At 42.8% G+C, this 18,392-nt stretch overlaps 1 protein-coding gene across 5 annotated transcripts in view; it reads right to left on the bottom strand.

Moving 5' to 3' along the window:
• The window catches only part of SHANK3 (SH3 and multiple ankyrin repeat domains 3), a 669,097-nt gene that overhangs the window by 617,219 nt on the left and 33,486 nt on the right, over positions 1–18,392 (bottom strand). Inside the window, exon 1 of one of the 5 annotated variants that reach the window (XM_082255279.1) lies at positions 14,326–14,512. The exons of 1 other annotated variant lie outside the window; for it this stretch is intronic. In XM_082255279.1, the coding sequence (XP_082111405.1) occupies positions 14,326–14,336 (11 nt within the window). In that variant the 5' untranslated portion in view covers positions 14,337–14,512. Of the gene's footprint in view, positions 1–12,490; positions 13,131–14,325; positions 14,513–18,392 lie in introns of those variants that run through there. 3 more of the 5 variants (XM_082255275.1, XM_082255278.1, XM_082255277.1) reach the window with 3 other exon arrangements.

Here is an 18,392-nt window from a genome sequence, read left to right as displayed (position 1 = left end):
AATGGGAGTGGTTTCATAATTATCAATCAGCTTTGGCAGCTGCAGGGCTCTAATGAGGTAAGCTGCTGGGCCTGAGTCCCTTTAGACGTGTTCCTATTGGTAGTATCTCACCAAAAATTACATTTTTGTTCCAGGGGATGCCAGAAATCTGACTTGTATCTCAGGTAGACTTCTGGGAAAATTGGTGAGCCAATCGCACAAGCAGGAAATTATGTTTCTGGAGTGTGGTCAGTACACATTCTGTGTACAGAACAACTCCAGGTAGCCATATTGCATTGCATTTTCAGAAAATGACAGCTGCTGCAGATTTAAAAGGAAAGGTCATTTTTAATGACATACAATTACAATATGACTTGTGTCGCAATCGTATACACTCTATTATTTTTCTTTATTTGCTATTTTTTTTCCCAACGAAAGTGAAGTTACCCTTTAAGCATTAAAATTTAGTCAAGTGTGAACAGGCCCTTACTAAGGGCAAAACTTTTTTTTTTTTTTAGTATTGGATAGCATGGAGAGGGGTTAGAACACCTGTCAATTTTTGTTGATGACTATGCCACCGTTAGGGAGAGTTATCCTCTCTTTTTGTCCTGTTTACCATTATGTCTGAAAGTGAAAGAAAAAATTCTAAATTGACAACAGAACAGTAATAGAGAGTCAATCTTAAAAAAGGCACATTTGTTCTGGTGACCCTGTGACAACCAGGGATTTTTTAATTTTAGAAGGATTTCCTCTTACCTATTGTTTTGGCCATGGAACAGGAAAACAAGGTGGGACACAGATAGCAAAAAAGAACCTGATATGAGGTTTTACCCTCTATTGCTCTATTCAAAATGGAAAAAAGTTCTCCCTAAAAAGACCATGGTCCATCCAGTCCAACCTATGTGTGTTCTCTATGCTAAGAGTATACGTATCCCTTGAAGAAGACATCCAAAAGTTTTTGAATTTGTCAATACTTTAGAAGTTGTTACATCTTTACAGTCACCATTCATTAATTGGTAGATAGCAATAATGTTTATTCTTAAAGCTGGCCATAGACAGATCAAAATCCAGGCAGTTTCAGCAGGGATCAGTGTGTAGTCTTCCTTGAATGGACAAATTGGAAAACTTGTCGATCAGCAGTTGCAGCCAAATGATTGATCTGTTTATTCTGATAGCACTGAGTTCTGCTGTCAGAGTACAATGTCCCAGCAGGAGGATTCCTCCAACCACCTTGTATGTGTGTATGGATGAATCTGTTCATTTAACTACTCATCTATGGCCACTGGCCAGCTTTAGCTCCTTCCTTCTAAGGTAAGCATGTTTAATTGAATTCATTGTTCCATGTAGCTGAGGTCCTTTAGCCCCTTATTCATTTTGTTGCCAATCTCTGACCTCATTCTAATTCTAGGACATCCTTTTTATTATTTGCGGACCAAATATGAACAGCATATTCAATATGAGGCAAGTAAAAGTTTTGTAAAGTATTTATTTTTCCCTCAAATATAATTTTGCAAGTGAGTAGTCTGCTTGTTCTGCTAATGGCAGCCTGGTATTGCATGGCTTTGCTTTGTCTGTGGCCCACTAGGACCCCCAATCCTTTTCCATCACCGATTCCTCCAGTTTAACCCCTCTTTGTAAATAACTTGCCTGAAAGTTCTTAGCACCCAAATAATGCATACGTTGCATGTTTCAAGACTGAACCTCATCTGCAAAATTTCTGTCTTGCCCCTATTTTACCTTGCTGTGATGTCCAGTAATTTTCCTGCAAATTTTGTATCATGAGCAAATACAGAACTTTAACTAAAAAGGGCTATTTTCAGCTTTAAGGTCATGTTACACCCAAACATAGAGTAAGATGTAACATGGTGCCAAAATGCCTCCCTGTTCCTAAAAGTGTGCGGGGGTTCACATTTTTGTAAATATTTTATTATACCTTTTTATGTGAAAACACTGAAGAAATGACACTTTGCTACAATGTAAAGTAGTGAGTGTACAGCTTGTATAACAGTGTCAATTTGCAGTCCCCTCAAAATAACTCAACACACAGCCATTAATGTCTAAACTGCTGGCAACAAAAGTGAGTACACCCCTAAGTGAAAATGTCCAAATTGGGCCCAATTAGCCATTTTCCCTCCCCGGTGTCATGTGACTCGTTAGTGTTACAAGGTCTCAGGTGTGAATAGGGAGCAGGTGTGTTAAGTTTGATGTTATCGCTCTCACTCATACTGCTCACTGGAAATTCAACATGGCACCTCATGACAAAGGACTCTCTGAGGATCTGAAAAAAAAAATAATTGCTCTACATAAAGATGGCCTAGGCTATAAGAAGATTTCCAAGACCCTGAAACTGAGCTGCAGCATGGTGGCCAAGTCCATAACAGGACAGGTTCCACTCAGAACAGGCCTAGCCATGGTCGACCAAAGACGTTCAGTGCACATGCTCAGCGTCATATTCAGAGGTTGTCTTTGGAAATATAGACGTATGAGTGCTGTCAGCATTGCTGCAAAGGTTAAAGAGGTGGGGGGTCAGCCTGTCAGCGCTCAGGCCATATGCCACATGCTGTATCCAATTGGTCTGCATGGCTGCCGTCCCAGAGGGAAGCCTTTTCTAAAAATGAAGCACAAGAAATTTTGCGAACAGCTTGCTGAAGACAAGCATGCTAAACACATGGATTACTGGAACCATGTCCTGTCGTCTGAGGAGACCAAGATAAACTTATTTGGTTCAGATGGTGTCAAGCGCGTATGGCAGCAACCAGGTGAGAAGTACAAAGATGAGTGTGTCTTGCCTACTGTCAAGCATGGTGGTGGGAGTGCCATGATCTGGGGCTGCATGAGTGCTGCTGGCACTGCGGAGCTACAGTTCATTGAGGGAACCATGAATACCAACATGTACTTTGACATACTGAAGCAGAGCATGATCTCCTCCCCTCAGAGACTGGGCCGCAGGGCAATATTCCAACATGATAACGCCCCAACACACACCTCCAAGACGACCACTGCCTTGCTAAAGAAGCTGAGGGTAAAGGTGATGGACTGGCCAAGCATGTCTCCACACCTAAACCCTATTGAACATCCGTGGGGCATCCTCAAACAGAAGGCGGAGAAGCACAAGGTCTCTAACATCCACCAGCTCTGTGATGTCATCATGAAGGAGTAGAAGAGGACTCCAGTGGTAACCTGTGAAGCTCTGGTGAACTCCATGCCCAAGAGGGTTAAGGCAGTGTTGGAAAATAATGGTGGCCACACAAAATATTGAAACACTTTTGGCCCAATTTAGACATTTTTAGGGGTGTACTCACTTTTGTTGCCAGTGGCTTAGTCATTATTGGCTGTGTGCTGAGTTATTTTGAGGGGACAGAAAATTAACACTGTTATACAAGCTGTACACTCACTACTTTACATTGTAGCAAAGTGTCATTTCTTCAGTGTTGTCACATGAAAAGATATAATAAAATATTTACAAAAATGTGAGGGGTGTACTCACTTTTGTGAGATACTGTACAAGATCTACCTGCCACTGTGGCAGAGACGGATTGTTAGTTCTCAATGGATCACAAATGCACTGATCTCTACACCTGTAGTCCATTGACACTTCATTCAGACTTCTAACAGAAAGTCTTTATCTCTGTAAAGCAAGGTCCATAAAGACACGGATAACAGATGTTTAGGGTGGAGGAGCTTGACTAGTCTGCACTTCAACCCAGTAGAATACCATTGGGATGAATTAAAGCAGAGACTGACCTCATAAATGCGCTTCTGGAAGAATGATCAAACATTCCCAAAGACACACTCCTAAACCTTTTGGACAGCCTTCCCAGAAGAGTTTGGTCTTTCTATATGTATTATTATGGCTTAAATGAAGATCAATCCACATTTTAGGATCTATTTCCTTAGATACCCAGAAAACATGTACGATTTTTTAACGTATTCTTGCAAATGTACATGCTACCAAAATATACTATAAGCTTGCTGTATTACATCATTTTATAGCAAAATGAATAAATAACTAAATAACTAAAAACAAAAAAAAATCCAAAACAATTTAAAACAGGACTTTTAAGATGTCAGATAAACCATGAACAACCTTTCATACCACCCATCTTTTATTATTAAATATCAATAAATATAAAAAATACAAGTAAAATCTGCTTATATAAGGGGCATTTTACAAAACAGCTTTACCCATAAGTCAGCCCCTCTATTTCATCAATATGTTTTTTTGCAAAAAAATAAATAAATTGGAGATTTTATTAACATAGGTATTGTTTGTTGAAAGGGGAGCGGTCTTCTTAATGCCTTTTGCACATTGCTTCCCCCTGAGATCAAGGAGGAATTTATATTGCAGCAATACCCCTTGAAAGCACACTTACAACAAGGAGAAATCCACCCAGCACTCTACACCCAAGGACAAGAGAGCTACCAGGGATACAAAAGCCTGCAATCATTGAGCAAAAGTGGTCATACTATAATAATCTGAGTAATGTTGATGTATACAGTTAATGTGTAATTACTTGCTACCTCTCATTACTGCCAAAATCGATTTTGAAGCTGGAAGAGCAACTAAAAAGGGCCGATAGTTGTACAGATTCCTGGAAAGCATTAACTATCAGTTACCACAATGGAAATGCTCCTTCTCCTTGTGCCCTAATGTTGAACACATAATCTAAAAGCAACAGATCAGAGCCAGATATCACCCTCTTTATAATTTCTTTAAACTGCATGCAGTAAGTGTTTCTATCACATATTGCTCAAAGTTGGAAATATGTGTGATCAGCAGGCTTCAGCTAAAGCCTGTTTCACACGGGCTTCAGCTTGTAGAAGAGCAATGTGAACAGCAAGGTATGACAAAGCATTTTCAGACCTTTCAGCAAGGTTTGTTGAAGCTTTTAATCCTAATAGGAGTGCTGATTGCCAATTTAGGAAAGCTAGCAGGCGTCATCACTTCCGGAAGCTTGTTGAAAGCCTGCTAGCAGCTTGCTTAAAGTGGCAATCAGCACTCCCATTGGGATCTGTGTTCATCATTTACAAACTGGAGCTGAATGGTACTTTAACAACCTCCGGACAGCCCGCCACAGTTATACGTCTCTACTTTGATGTTAAAATAATCGTTCTCATAAAAGTGGTCCCAGTGGCGGGTTCACCGCGGGATCACTTTTATGGGCGGCAGGAGTGGTGCCCCCTGCTCCTGACGCTTCCCAGTCAATTTCCCTGCTTACCGGAGCGGTCGGTAGCGGGGAAAATGATGTGGTCCTCTCCTCTCCTAGGCAGGAAGTCGAGTGAGGGCAAGCTGGCCCCCACTCAACTCTATGGCCTTAGAGGACCGGAGCGACATCAAACGTCGCTTCATCCCAACGTCCTTAACCACTTAAGCCCCGGAGGATTTGGCTGCTAAAGGACCAGGGGTTTTTTTGCGATTTTTTACTGCGTGACTTTAACGGACAATTGCGCGGTCGTGCGACGCTGTACCTAAACGAATTTGACGTCCTTTTTTTCCCACAAACAGAGCTTTCTTTTGGTGGTATTTGATCACCTGTGCGATTTTTTGATCACGCGCTATAAACAAAAAAAGAGCGTAAATTTTGCAAAAATAACAATATTTTTCACATTTTTTTATATGAAATTCCCCAAAAAAAAAAGTAAAAATCAAAATTTTTTAACATTTTTCGGCCAATTTGTTTTATGCTACCTATGTTTGGTAAAAAAAATCGCAAAAAGCATATTTTGATTGGTTTGCGCAAAAGTTATCGCGTTTACTAACAAAGGGAAAGATTTTTGTCATTTTTGGTGTTTTTTTTTTTAACGCGTAATGGCGGCGATCTGCGATTTTTTTTCGGTACTGCGACATTGCGGCGGACAGATCGGACCCTTGACTGACATTTTTGACACTTTTGGGGGTACCAGTGACATTACTGCAGTAATCAGTGCTATACATATGCACTGTTACTGCAAAAATGACACTGGCAGGGAAGGGGTTAACTTTATTGGACAGGGAGGGGTTAAGTGTGTCCTAGGGGCGTGCTTTCTACTGTGTAGGGACATTCCTATTGGTGTAAAAGCAAAGATCAACCGTTCTACATAGTAGAACGGACAGATCTTCACTTTTACACAGGGAGAACTGACAGGCGGCTTGTTTACACAAGCCGCTCTGTCTTTCTCCCTTCACAGGAGCGATCGCAGTGTGACCGGCGGACATCGAGTCCGCCGGTCACACGCACTGACTTGTCTGTGAACGAGCCGCGGCGGGCGCGCACCTCGGCGGGCGCGCGCCCGCCCGCGATAGGCTCGCAAGTCAGTGACAGGCGAGTGACGTACCGATACGTCACTCTGCCTGGCCGGGGCTGACCGCCGCAGTATATAGTCGTGCGGCGGTCGGCAACCGGTTAAAGGAGCAATTTTTTCATGATGAAAAAAAATTATTTTTTTTTTTGCTTTTTAGTGTAGATGTGTGATCTGAGGTCTTTTTGACCCCAGATCTCACATTAAAGAAGTCCTGTCCTGCTTCTTTCTTTTACAAGGGATGTTAAAATTCCTTGCAATAGGAATAAAAGTGATAAAAAACATTTATTCAAAGGGACAGTGAAAAAAAAACAAAAATAAAAGGTAAAATAAATAAGAACAAAAATTGAAAGCGCCCTGTCCCTCTGAGCTTGTGCGCAGAAGCGAACGCAAACGCAAGTAGCGCCCACATATGTAAACGATGTTCAAACCACACATGTGAGGTATCGCCGCAATCGTTAGCACGAGAGCAATAATTCTAGCCATAGACCTCCTCTGTAACTCTTTTGTAGAAACAGTTCACTATTCTGTGACAGTTCACTTGATGACACAGTCACTGATGACAATTACAATTATTTTGTGAAACACACCTTGTAGGAGTATTTGGAAAATGGAAAAATGTCAGTATTTCAGGGAAAAAAATCTAAGTATGCCCCTACCCACTAAAAAGTACATGGGAAAGTGAAAAAGGCAAATAACTTTTATCTAACAATAGTATTCTTAGTTTCTCTGTAACTCTAAACTGGTAACCTGTAGAACTTTTTTAAGCTTTGCCTATGGAGATTTTTAAGTACCAATGTTTGTTGCCATTCCACAAGCATGCGTAATTTTGAAGCATGACATGTTGGGTATCTATTTACTCGGTGTACCATTATCTTTCATATTATAGAAAAAAATTGGGCTAACTTTACTGTTAAGTTTTTTGTAAATGCAGTAAAATGTATTTTTTACAAAAAAATTGCGTTTAACCACTTGCCAACTGCCTAACGCCGGTTTACGTCGGCAGTCAGCCCCTCACAGGCAAAGCGACGTAGGTCTACGTCGCTAGCCTGTGAGGCTCTAGGGAGCGAGCGCGCGCCGCTGGAGGCGCGCTCGCGGTCACTCACGGACCCCCCCGCGCGTGTGCCCGGCGGACCCGATGTCCGCCGGACACTCACGATCGTCCGGTAGAGCGGGAAAAAGGCAGGCGGCTAATGTAAACACAACCGCCTGTCATTCTCTCCTGTGTAAGAATGGAGATCACACGGTTCTGCTATGTAGGACCGTTGATCTCTGTTCTTACACCAGTAGCCACATCCAATCACAGTTAGAAGCACGCCCCCTAGGGACACTTAACCCCTCCCTCTCAAATAAAGTTAACTCCTTCCCTGCCAGTGTAATTTTTACAGTAACAGTGCATATGTATAGCACTGATTACTGTAGTAATGTCACTGGTAACCCCAAAAGTGTCAAAAATGTCAGTCAAGGGTCCGATCTGTCCGCCGCAATGTCGCAGTCCCGCAAAAAAAATCGCAGATCGCTGCCATTACTCGTTAAAAAAAAAACAACAAAAATGACAAAAATCTTTCCCTTAGTAAACGCAATAACCAATCAAAATACGCTTTTTGCGATTTTTTTACCAAACATATGTAGCAGAAAACAAATTGGCTTAAAATGTTAAAAAATTTAGATTTTTACATTTTTTTGGGGGGGAATTTCATATAAAAAAAATGTGAAAAATATTGTTATTTTTGCAAAATTGTCGCTCTTTTTTTGTTTATAGCGCATGATCAAAAAATTGCACAGGTGATCAAATACCACCAAAAGAAAGCTCTGTTTGTGGGAAAAAAAGGACGTGAAATTAGTTTAGGAAAGGCGTCGCACGACCGCGCAATTGTCCGTTAAAGCAACGCAGTGCCGAATCGCAAAATAGGCCCTGGTCAGGAAGGGGGTAAAATCTTCTGGGGCTTAAGTGGTTAAAAGACCGCTGCACAAATAATGCATGACAAACAATATTGCAACGGCCTCCATTTTATTCTCCTGAGTTTTTGCTAAATATATATATATATATATATATATATATATATATATATATATATATATATATAAAATGTTAAGGTTTTAAGTCATTTTCTAGCAAAAAATACTGATTTCTCCTTGTAAACAACAATTGTCAGAAATTGGCTTTGTTCCTAAGTGGTTAAAAACTTCAATAAAGCTTGCTGTTCACACTGTTATTATACATGTTGAAGCCCACGTGAAAGACCTAAGAAAGGGGAGCAAAAGATCCACAGAAGCATTTTCCCCTTGATAACCTGAGGAAGCAATTTGTTAAACACATCAAACAGACAACTGCTCTTGTTTCAGCAAAGAATATCTATAATAATGGACTCTTCAATTTTTGTTGAGAATACATCTTAGTGAACGGAGTAGCCATATGGGGCAAGCTTAATTATAAAATGCTCCTTACACAATGAATAACTTTTCATCTGTATATTTTATATTATTTTATTATTCAATATTACCAAATGGATTTTATAGAAGTTTCTTCAAGGATTACAGTTTTCTAGCACCTTAAAAGTGATTTTTTTAAATGTTTCTCTTTTTTAATATCAAAGATTGGGGGGTGGTGTTAAGATTTCCAGTCCAGTTTATATTCTGCATCAATTTTATAGCAGTTATTTCTCTGCAAATGTGGAATACTCTGGAAGTATCTAAATTGTAGAAGGAGGCGCTAGAGCCACAAATAGAAAAGAGACCAGTAATGTCACTTATTTCATGCATGGGCATATGAACAATTAAAATTGAGGCACCTTAAAGAATTAATTTAGCTTTATTTCCCTTTAAAAAATGTGTATGTAGCAGAATTCCCAGCCGTTTTGCTGGATATGGGTCCGCCAGGGTTACCGCTAGCAACAGCAGCACAGTTAGGCAAATTCTCCAAGTGTGAGCACTGAGACAAGAATCAGTCCAGTATCTTTGGGTTTTTAGGTTTATTGAGAACTTGGATGGGAGAAGGGATGAGTGGGATAATCTTCTGGCTCAACTATGCACAATATTAGGGGGGCAACTGAAAAAATGCCTGCTGACGCTGACTTGACGCTGGCTGAATGTCGGTCAATGCCGGTTGTCGCTAATGAACGCTGACTTGCGGTCTGTTAGAGCTGAACTGACTCCTGTCACTTTTTTGTGGCACAAAGTCCTTGTAGAAGCTCCCTCAACGCTTTACGTTGAGGTAGCTACTTGTACATCTGCTGCAACGCTTAACACTTCAGGGCCCGCACCGGAGCCCTCTTTACATACACTTCTCTTCAGGGCTTAGACTCTGGCACCCCCTTTCTAAGCTTTCTCCTGGTTAGCTGGCTCCTGGATCTTCTGACCTTCTGGGGGGTCCCCTATCCTAGGCAGACCCCGGGGCAGTTTACAGTACTCACAACACTGCTTTCCTGGAAACTTCTGCCCCAGCAGCTCCACTCGGTCCTCAGCACACTGGATCCCTCTCTGCAGCTCAGCTCAACCTTCTGTCCTCTAGGCCGACTGCCCAGGACACTTTCCTGACGCTGACAGGAGGAGAGACAGCTGTCACCCTCCTCCTGGGACTCTGTTTCCTGCCAAAGACGCCGTGTCATGTGCTCCCCTCAGACTTATATCCCTTCCCAGGATGCACTGCGGCAGATCCTGCCCTTTGGGGTAGATACAAGCCCTGGTGTGCTATTGGCCAGGTTTCCTGCACTGTCCAATGAGAGCCCTCATTGGGCACAGTGGGGAGACTCCCCAGCTCAACAGGCACACCTGGAAACACATGACAGCCTAGCTGAATGATCAGGCCCCTCGTGATAAGCAGACAGGGCCACCCATATACTTTTCCTAGCACCTACTTAGGAGGATGCTACATCTATATATTATTACATACAACCAGCATAACTTCTTCAATCGGTGTTTATATCAGTCAATCAATCTCTATGCAGCAGCACTCAGACTAGGAGAGGGAGGGTCAGCTCTAAGAGCCAGTCAGCTTTTGCTGCAGGCAAATGTACCGACAGTAAGAAGGAGACAGCAGACTGTGCAGGGTTGATCACTTTTCAGTGTGTTCCTGCCCTTTCATTATCCTTTCAGCGGGTTGAAGATGGGGAAGTGACACCACTTTATTCCAAAACTCAAACAGGGAAAGTGGGAACCTTTTTGGGTGTGCTATCCGGCAAAGGTTAATCAATTGCAAAAATGACAGGACATAATTACAACCTCTTTTGCCAAATAAGACAGACAAAACATGTACATTTTAACATATTCAACTTTAAAGTGTAATTAAACTTTAGAAAAAGGCAGTTAGTTCAACTTGTCTACCTTGTTCTGACGCCTCCTGGGATACTTACATCACATCTAACATGAGGCTGTAGGATCAGCACACAGAACACAGGGGGGCAGTGTGGAGGGTTGGCTGAGGGGTAGGTCCGCCACAACATTAGAGCTGCTACACTTGGAACAGACAATCGGCTAAAGAGGACCAAGATGGCATCAGGGGACCCACTGTGTGGTACTTGAACTGCGACTCGCAGAGGGACAATGCTGGATTTGTTGTGTGGGTGAATATGTATTTTGAAGGGCTCTACAGGCATATCTCTCAGCTGTCCCTGATTTTAAGGGGATGTCCCTGATTTGGAACAAAGTCCCTCTGTCAGTGGTGTATTTTGGTTTTGTGCTGCCCCCCCTCCCCTTTCTATATAGATTTGCCCCAATCCTTCCTTTTTAACGGATGTGACTCCCTCCAACATGTAAGGAATACAAGTCCCAGCATGAACCCCTGAGATCTCACGAGGGGGGGGGGGGGTGACAGGGGGTGGGAGACAGAGGGGGGTGGGTGAGGAAGAGGGAGAGAGAGGGGGATGAGAGAGAAACAGGGGGGGTGAGGGATGAGAGAGAGAGAGGGGGGATGAGAGAGAGAGAGAGAAAGGGGTGTGAGAGAAAGAGAGGGGGGTTGGAGAGAAAGAGAGCGGGGGTGAGACAGGAAGGATGAGAGAGAGAGAGAGAGAGAGGGGATGAGAGAGGGGGGTGAGAGAGAGAGAGAGAAGAGGGGTAAGAGAGATAGAGAAGAGTGGGGTGAGAAAGAGAGGAAGGGGGTGAGGGAGGCGGCTCTAGCAACCAGTGGCCAATAGAGTCTCAGGTGGAGGGGGGGCAGCTTTTTTGCTGCCCCCCTGCAAAATGCTGCCCTAGGCCTGGGCCTTGTTGGCCTAGGCCAAAATACAACACTGCCCTCTGTCCCTCTTTCCTCCTTATTTGTCCCTCATTCTGGTCTGATCTATATAGTTATATATAAAATGCACTTTTTATCTTTCAAAAAGTGTTTCCCAGTGCAAAACCTTTCATCCAATTTCTAAATTGCTGCATCTGTAAATTACAAAAGTGAGTATAAAAGGAGGAATAGTAGTAGTAAAAAAGCACTTGTGGGTTTAACCAATCATTTTTTTTGTACAATTTTCCTTTAAGGGGGGCGTGGAAGAGGGTGTGTCCTATACCTGCTTACTTTTGCTAATAGGTGTCCCTCATTCCCATTTCAGAAAGTTGGGAGGTAGGTTACAGGTAAGTGAGAAAAAAAACCATCATAGAGTTGGGGAAGCTGAGTACCACTTTAAGCGGCTGTCAGTATTACCGCATGTTAGGGAACATTTGCAAGAAAAATGAATGGGTCCAGTTGAATGCTGTAACACTGTAGATTGAAAGGAATCTGGATTTTTCAAACAAACTTGGACTCACTGTTGCAGAACATAAAAAATGATTTCTGCCTATAGACAATAGACATTATGGCCATGCCACTACAGCTGCAGAGCTAAAAGCTTAGAGTCTGATTAGGAAGAGAAACTAAAAAAGAAATAACCATATGAATAACATTCATCATATCTGTATTGGACATTATATTTCCTTTAATTCAGCACAAAACTAACAATAAACCCAGCCAGGGATTGAAAGAAAAACTAGCTGCGAATGTTGAACAATATTAGGGCAATTATGGACATTGGATGAACACCACCATTTAAAACCCTAATCAGTTTCTTTTTTTTTTTGCCGTCTGTGTCTCAAAATGAAAATTTCACTGCATTTCCTATCCCAACTACGCAACATCTCTACAGCTAAATCACAATGGTATGATCTCAATTTAAAGTAGTACTAAATCTCCTAAATTTTTATCAGCATTAGATCAATACAGGTAAGTACAACTGAGAACAATCATTGGTTAATTTAAGAAAGAAAGACTTACAATTTGCTGAGTTTACAAGCATGGCCTCCAGGATTCTTAGTTCCACTTCCACAAACTTCCGGCTAGGGAGTGAGTAATTATAACCATACATGCACTTCAGTGATCCGCATCCTTGGGACTACATGTCCCACGACTCCTAGTGCCACCGTGCATGCAGATCCCTTCAAGTTCTCTAGCTGCCTGTGCCATGAACCCCTCTATTCCTCTATCTGCCTGTGCTGCACATGTGCGCCCCTTTTTGGCCCTTCCGTCTGCCTGTGAATGTCAAAACATGCAGCGTCACAATTCAGGCTTGGAGTCTCTCTCCATGTTGTGCGCATGAAAGGGTGGCTCCGTAGGACCCTGCATGGGAACACAGCCAACCTAGAAAAGTAAACCTTGGTCAGCAAATCCTAGATTGGCTCAGTCAGGAAGAAAGGAAGGTTTTTGAAGAAGAAGCTGCAAACAATGTAAGTGACAAGGTCAGCTACTATATATATGTTTTTTTTTTAAATTTAGAGTTGAATAACACTTTAATGCTGTAAGCTGTTTCTGACACACATCCACCAAGGCAGAAGTGCAGAAGCACGGGCCTTTCCAAGAAGTGCTGTCTTCAGGCCAGTTGGGGGTGTGCCATATGTTTTTTTAGGATGTACAGTACATTAATGAGTGCATTGGAATTTCTTTGGAATTTGAAAGCTATAGCCTACTACATGTGCCAATTTTTTTTATATATGCAACTATGTAAATACCAACTGTTCAAGCGACAAGTCCCTGTATACAATGACATTGCAGTATTTTAAGGTTATTTTAGATTATACAATGTCACAAAGCTATTCTCTTCTGGTTTTGCCCTTTCTTGTTGTTTGCTGTGTGTTTGCTATAGGCGGCATGTCAAATCTGTGCAACTTCACAAGCAGCTCCCCCACAGCACAACTTTGAAAATCAGCAGGTGAGTGTTAATCTAGAGCTTACCTATAGATCCCAGAGGCATATATGACAAGCGTACTGTTCTGAGCAGCCTTGATTAGATCCTATCACAAATCATTACCATCGAAAGCATTCAGCATTCAAACACAGCCCTATGATAGCAAAATGACTCTAGTGCAGAAAGAATACGTATGCCACAGCTTGACCCTATCCCCCAAATAATGGGAATCTCTTTTCATTGTCACCGTCACATTTCCGACCCCAGTTGCTGTCATTTGTCTATTTTTTTTATATCAGTAACATTAGCTAAGTACTTTAGCTCGATCTAACCGGCACTTTGACATCAGACAAAAAAGAATTTACATACTGTACCTACTTGCAATCACATATTTAATATGAACAATGACGTGCATTTATATGCGTACATATACTGCACACCTACACATTCACACACATGCTTGCCCCACGCAATTACCTTCCCACTCACACTGCTGCGTTAACAGTCACAATGATGCACAGTGACACTATAAGACACCTTTTCATTTACACAAATTATTACAAAGACCACACAAGACACAAAGAGAGACAAGCCTGTGTGAGATGCATCCTGCGTAGCGACAGGCAAGGGAAAGGAGGCTGCAGAATGTGACAGAGGGAGAGCATCTGGGCCTCTCACATGTTGTTCAAGCTGTCCTCTGGCACTCCATGTAGGAATTTTCGTCGTCTGTTCCTTTAATATCTAATCTATACCTTATACATATCATGTTCATCTATATCAGCCCTACAGGTTACCTATTTCCCTACAATGCACCCTTCCCAGATGCCCTTTTTCCTCTCTGAGCCCCTAAACTGTCCCACCAGCTTTCCTTCCACCACTTGTGTCAACTGCCCTCTTCCCCATACTCTGTACTCTGGTACTCTCTTACCTCTCTCTCATTCTCTTCTCTCTTTTTACCTTCTCTTCAGTTTCAGAAAGAGAGCTCAGAGCGACATCACCATGGTAATAAGGTTGTGGGGATTGCTAGAGAAGGAGAGAGAGAGAATGTGAAAAGTGTGAGCAGAGGTGATGGAAAGGATGGGGGGTAGAGGAGCACTGAAAAAAGAATGATGGTAATAAAGGCACCCACTGGAGAAAGTGAGTGAGGTAGGGAAGGAATACTGGCTAAGGAAATGATTAGGAAGGGGGGTGTGTAATCTGTGGGTGTATGCGGCGTGTGTTGAGCAGAAAGCTATGCATGTGCTAGAATGCCGTTTGGAGGATTTGTGTGACTTAATAGAAGGGGGGGGGGGGGATGTGGAGGAATCTGAGCGTTCTGTTCTGTTTTGGGAAACTATGGAAAGAAGTTGTATTATGCAGAAATGTAAGCTGTATGCAGGGCTAAATATCACCTGTAAGCTGCTCGATAGGATAGGCATGTGGAGGAGGGATGTGTCCATGTCACCATGCCATTACAGCCAGGGTTTTTTTGGAACAGTATCAGCAAGCAGTGTTCCACATTATTATCGCAATGTGAAAATGTAGACAAAATATAGACAACGTTTCAAGTTTATAACATGTTACATAGTTAGTGGGCAAAAACTCCCATCCTTAAAATCCTAAACCCATAGTTGATCCAGGCAGTGGTTCTCAACCGCTACCAAGGCCTGGTAACTTTATCCAAAACCTTTAATGCCCCAACATGGTGTAGCACCCTCCTAGCTAGGTTGCAAATTTAGTTCTTTTTTGTGGCTCCTCTATAATCAGTGGAGTAGTTTTTGATCAGTTGTTTTGGTCTGTTTGTGGTTTCCTGGGTGGTCAGATTGATTACTTCCCCCTGTCTCTGTTGAGAACCTTCCAGAGTTCATGGAGGGACAATAAAATCTCTCACTTGAATATTTACTACCTTCTGGCCAATCCCTGGGGACGTGTACTCAGTAGGTTGTCAGAAAGGGGGTAAATAGCCTGGAAGCTGTTCTGACTTGTTCTTCCTCTGGAAGGAGGAATGTGTGCTTTGGGGGGCTGCTAAGCCCTGGATCCTTTCTGCCTTGCCACTGGACTACTTCCATCCCCCGGATCGAGTACATAGACTTGCTTCTACTGGGATTTGTGAGTAAAGCCAAATCCCCTGAGCTGCACTATGGTCCCAGAGCTGTAGATGTTACATACTGTCCCAGTATGCCTAGTGTGCTGTCCATCTTATGGTCTTCAGCTGCAAGTACTCAAACTGTTCCAGTCTGTGCCTAATTACTGTCCAAACCTATCCTGTGATTGTCAGCAGCAGGAAACGTAGACTGATCAAGTCTACTTACATGTCCTACTCTTGCTCTAACATTCTCCTGGTCTACAGCTGGGAGTGAAACAATGTGTTTCGATCACCTACAGAAAGCGTCCTCTGTAAGATTTGTGCTTTGGCATTTTGGAGTATCCCATACCCCATTGTCTTCCCCTTTTACTAATTATTTAGCAATAAACTTCAAAAAGACATCCCCTACATAGGTAATGAGCCAGAGTGAATGGACTGTTCCTGTGTGCCTGGTTGCCTCTGCACTGCTTGGGAAAGGACCTATCATAAACTAAGCAGCTCCTGCGGGGGTAGCGCTACAAAGGTCATGAATGTGATTGGCCTGTTCCCTATTCTATCCATAACAGAGAAAAAAAAAAAAATTCAGCTATAGATACATGTTAAATCCATAACTTATTAGCATACATTGTTATGAATAAACATATGATTGCAGTTGTATCGCACAACTGATCAAATTCCTTCTTAATGTTTAATCTGATTGGTTCCTATTAGTTCTACCTCCAACTCTGCATATTTTTAATTCTAATTTTAAATGTAATGTTAAAGCGGAGTTCCACCCAAATTTTCAACTTAACAGATTTCAGCAGTGATATGGTTTTTAAAAATGAATTGGGCTATAATTTTTTTTTTTGGATCACTTACCTTATTTTAGAGCACAGGTGTCAAACACAAGGCCCGTGGATTTCATATGGCCCTTGCACCTCTCCTGCAGCTGCAGCAACCCCTTTGTCTCTGCCCCCACCTTGTCTCAGTAGTTGGCAGCAGAAAGGACAGAACTCCTTTGCCAGATCCTCTGATTCTCTGTGCTGCTGCAGAAAGGCTCGTATTTGCCCACCCCCCTTCAAAGGAGTCTGCAGCAGAGAGGAGGGCAGAACCCCTTCTACAGATCCTGCACCTCTCTGTGCAGCTACAACACCACCTTGTCTCTGCCTCCCTTGGTCTCAGCATTCAGCAGACTCTGTAAGCTGACTTCAGCCCTCCTCTGGTCCTCCTTCAGACCTTGCACTTTCTTCTTCCCAGATCCACCCGCATCTTCTTCCTGGCAGTAGCACTAGGTCAGGGGGTGCATTGTGATGTAAGGAAGGGTGGGCGACTCTTGGCTTATGATGGTGGGGGCTCTTGACATCTCATGTAAGGGTTTAAGGGGGCGTGGGGTGCTCTGGACATCTAATCTTACATATATAACTGGCCCTTTGGGGGGCAACCATAATGCTGATGCGACCCACGATGAAATTGAGTTTGACTCCCCTGTTTTAGGGGATTGTTTGTCCTACTTTCTCCTTCTGCGGCCGCGGCCCCGGACGTCACTTCCGGTTTGGCATTGCGTCCTGGGAGATGTGTGTCATTAATCCCAGGAGGCAATGGGCATGGCCGGCCGCTCCTCTCATTGCCGATCGCAATCTGCAGTGCATGCGCGAGATTGCGATCTGCATTCTGGGTACCCAGATTGCAGGGAAATCAGGAAGCGGCGAACACATCAGCTTCAGAAGCCCACAACGGAGATGGCCGAGCTCTGCAATCATTTTTAAAAGTAAGAAATTATCTACAATCAAATACTGTACTGTACTGTAATCTGAGAATAGTGTTAATGTAATCAGTGATATATTAGTATTTTTATTTAACCACTTGCCGACCAGTCACGTTGACTGTACTGCGGCAAAGTGGCTCGATTCCGTCCAGCGACGTAGACCTACGTCGCTGTAAAAAACGGAAGTATGTATAAATCCAGCACTTTTTTCCATTTTTTCCAAATTATGGAAGAGTTAAACCCCATTTTTTTTTCTCCCATTGTGAGGTCCCATAGACATAACAGGAAGTGAGAGGTAAATGCCTTTAGAGACAGTTTTCACCAGAACCGGTATCCCCACTGAAAGGTATCCTGTCTTTTCCTGTTCTGGGGACAAATCAACGTTTTGGAGTTTCCATATGACGTCACCGGAACAGCTCTATCCAAAACTAAAACATAAATATGGATTTAGATTCACTTTAAAATGACGGGGATCTGAACATCTATAGTGTTATCCTGGAACATGACGTTGTGTTCATACACTGCTGATTGTGTATATTCAATATGTCTATGCAGAATTATCCTCCTGGAAGAGGAGGGCATCGGATGGGGGGTGGGGTGAGACTGAAAGAGGACATGAGATGGGGGGATGGGTCTAGAGGAGGACATCGGTGGGATGGCCAGTGGGTGGGGCCTGGGAACTGTTGGTGGTCAGGTTGGGGGGGCCTAGGCCTGAAGCTGTGTAAGGGGCCCCAACATTTCTGATGGCTGCCCTATAGAGGGGCGAATGACAGTAGGGTACTAGTTTCTCCAAGGCTGCGATTGGGAAGCTTTTATTCCTCCAATACACTGATTTGTATTTGAGAGGAAAGTGTTGGCACGTGCACTAAAAAAATGACTTTTTCTAAATATCATCACACCCTCAGAAATGCGCCATCCATCCATTTATGTATAATGGGCAGTGTTCTGTTTTTTTATTTTTTCAACTGTAGTGACCCTCTTTGGGAAAGAGAACCCCCAGCTCCAGGGCAGGCTGACATTACCCAGGGTGAATTCTGGGAGTACTGAAAATAACGTTGGGTGCCAGTCACTTTTTGTCTTTTTATTGATGTTATTGTTTTACTTGCTCTACACTCACAGGAAAAAAGGGTTAGGGCTTTATTAGATACCTCCAACAACATGTTTTCCAGACTTCAACTCCACT

Source organism: Pelophylax lessonae (assembly GCF_965119305.1).
Source record: "Pelophylax lessonae genome assembly, chromosome: 4".
In the NCBI taxonomy this organism is placed as follows: domain Eukaryota; kingdom Metazoa; phylum Chordata; class Amphibia; order Anura; family Ranidae; genus Pelophylax; species Pelophylax lessonae.
Note: the sequence above shows the minus strand (reverse complement) of the source record. Positions and strands in the feature narration are given on the sequence as shown.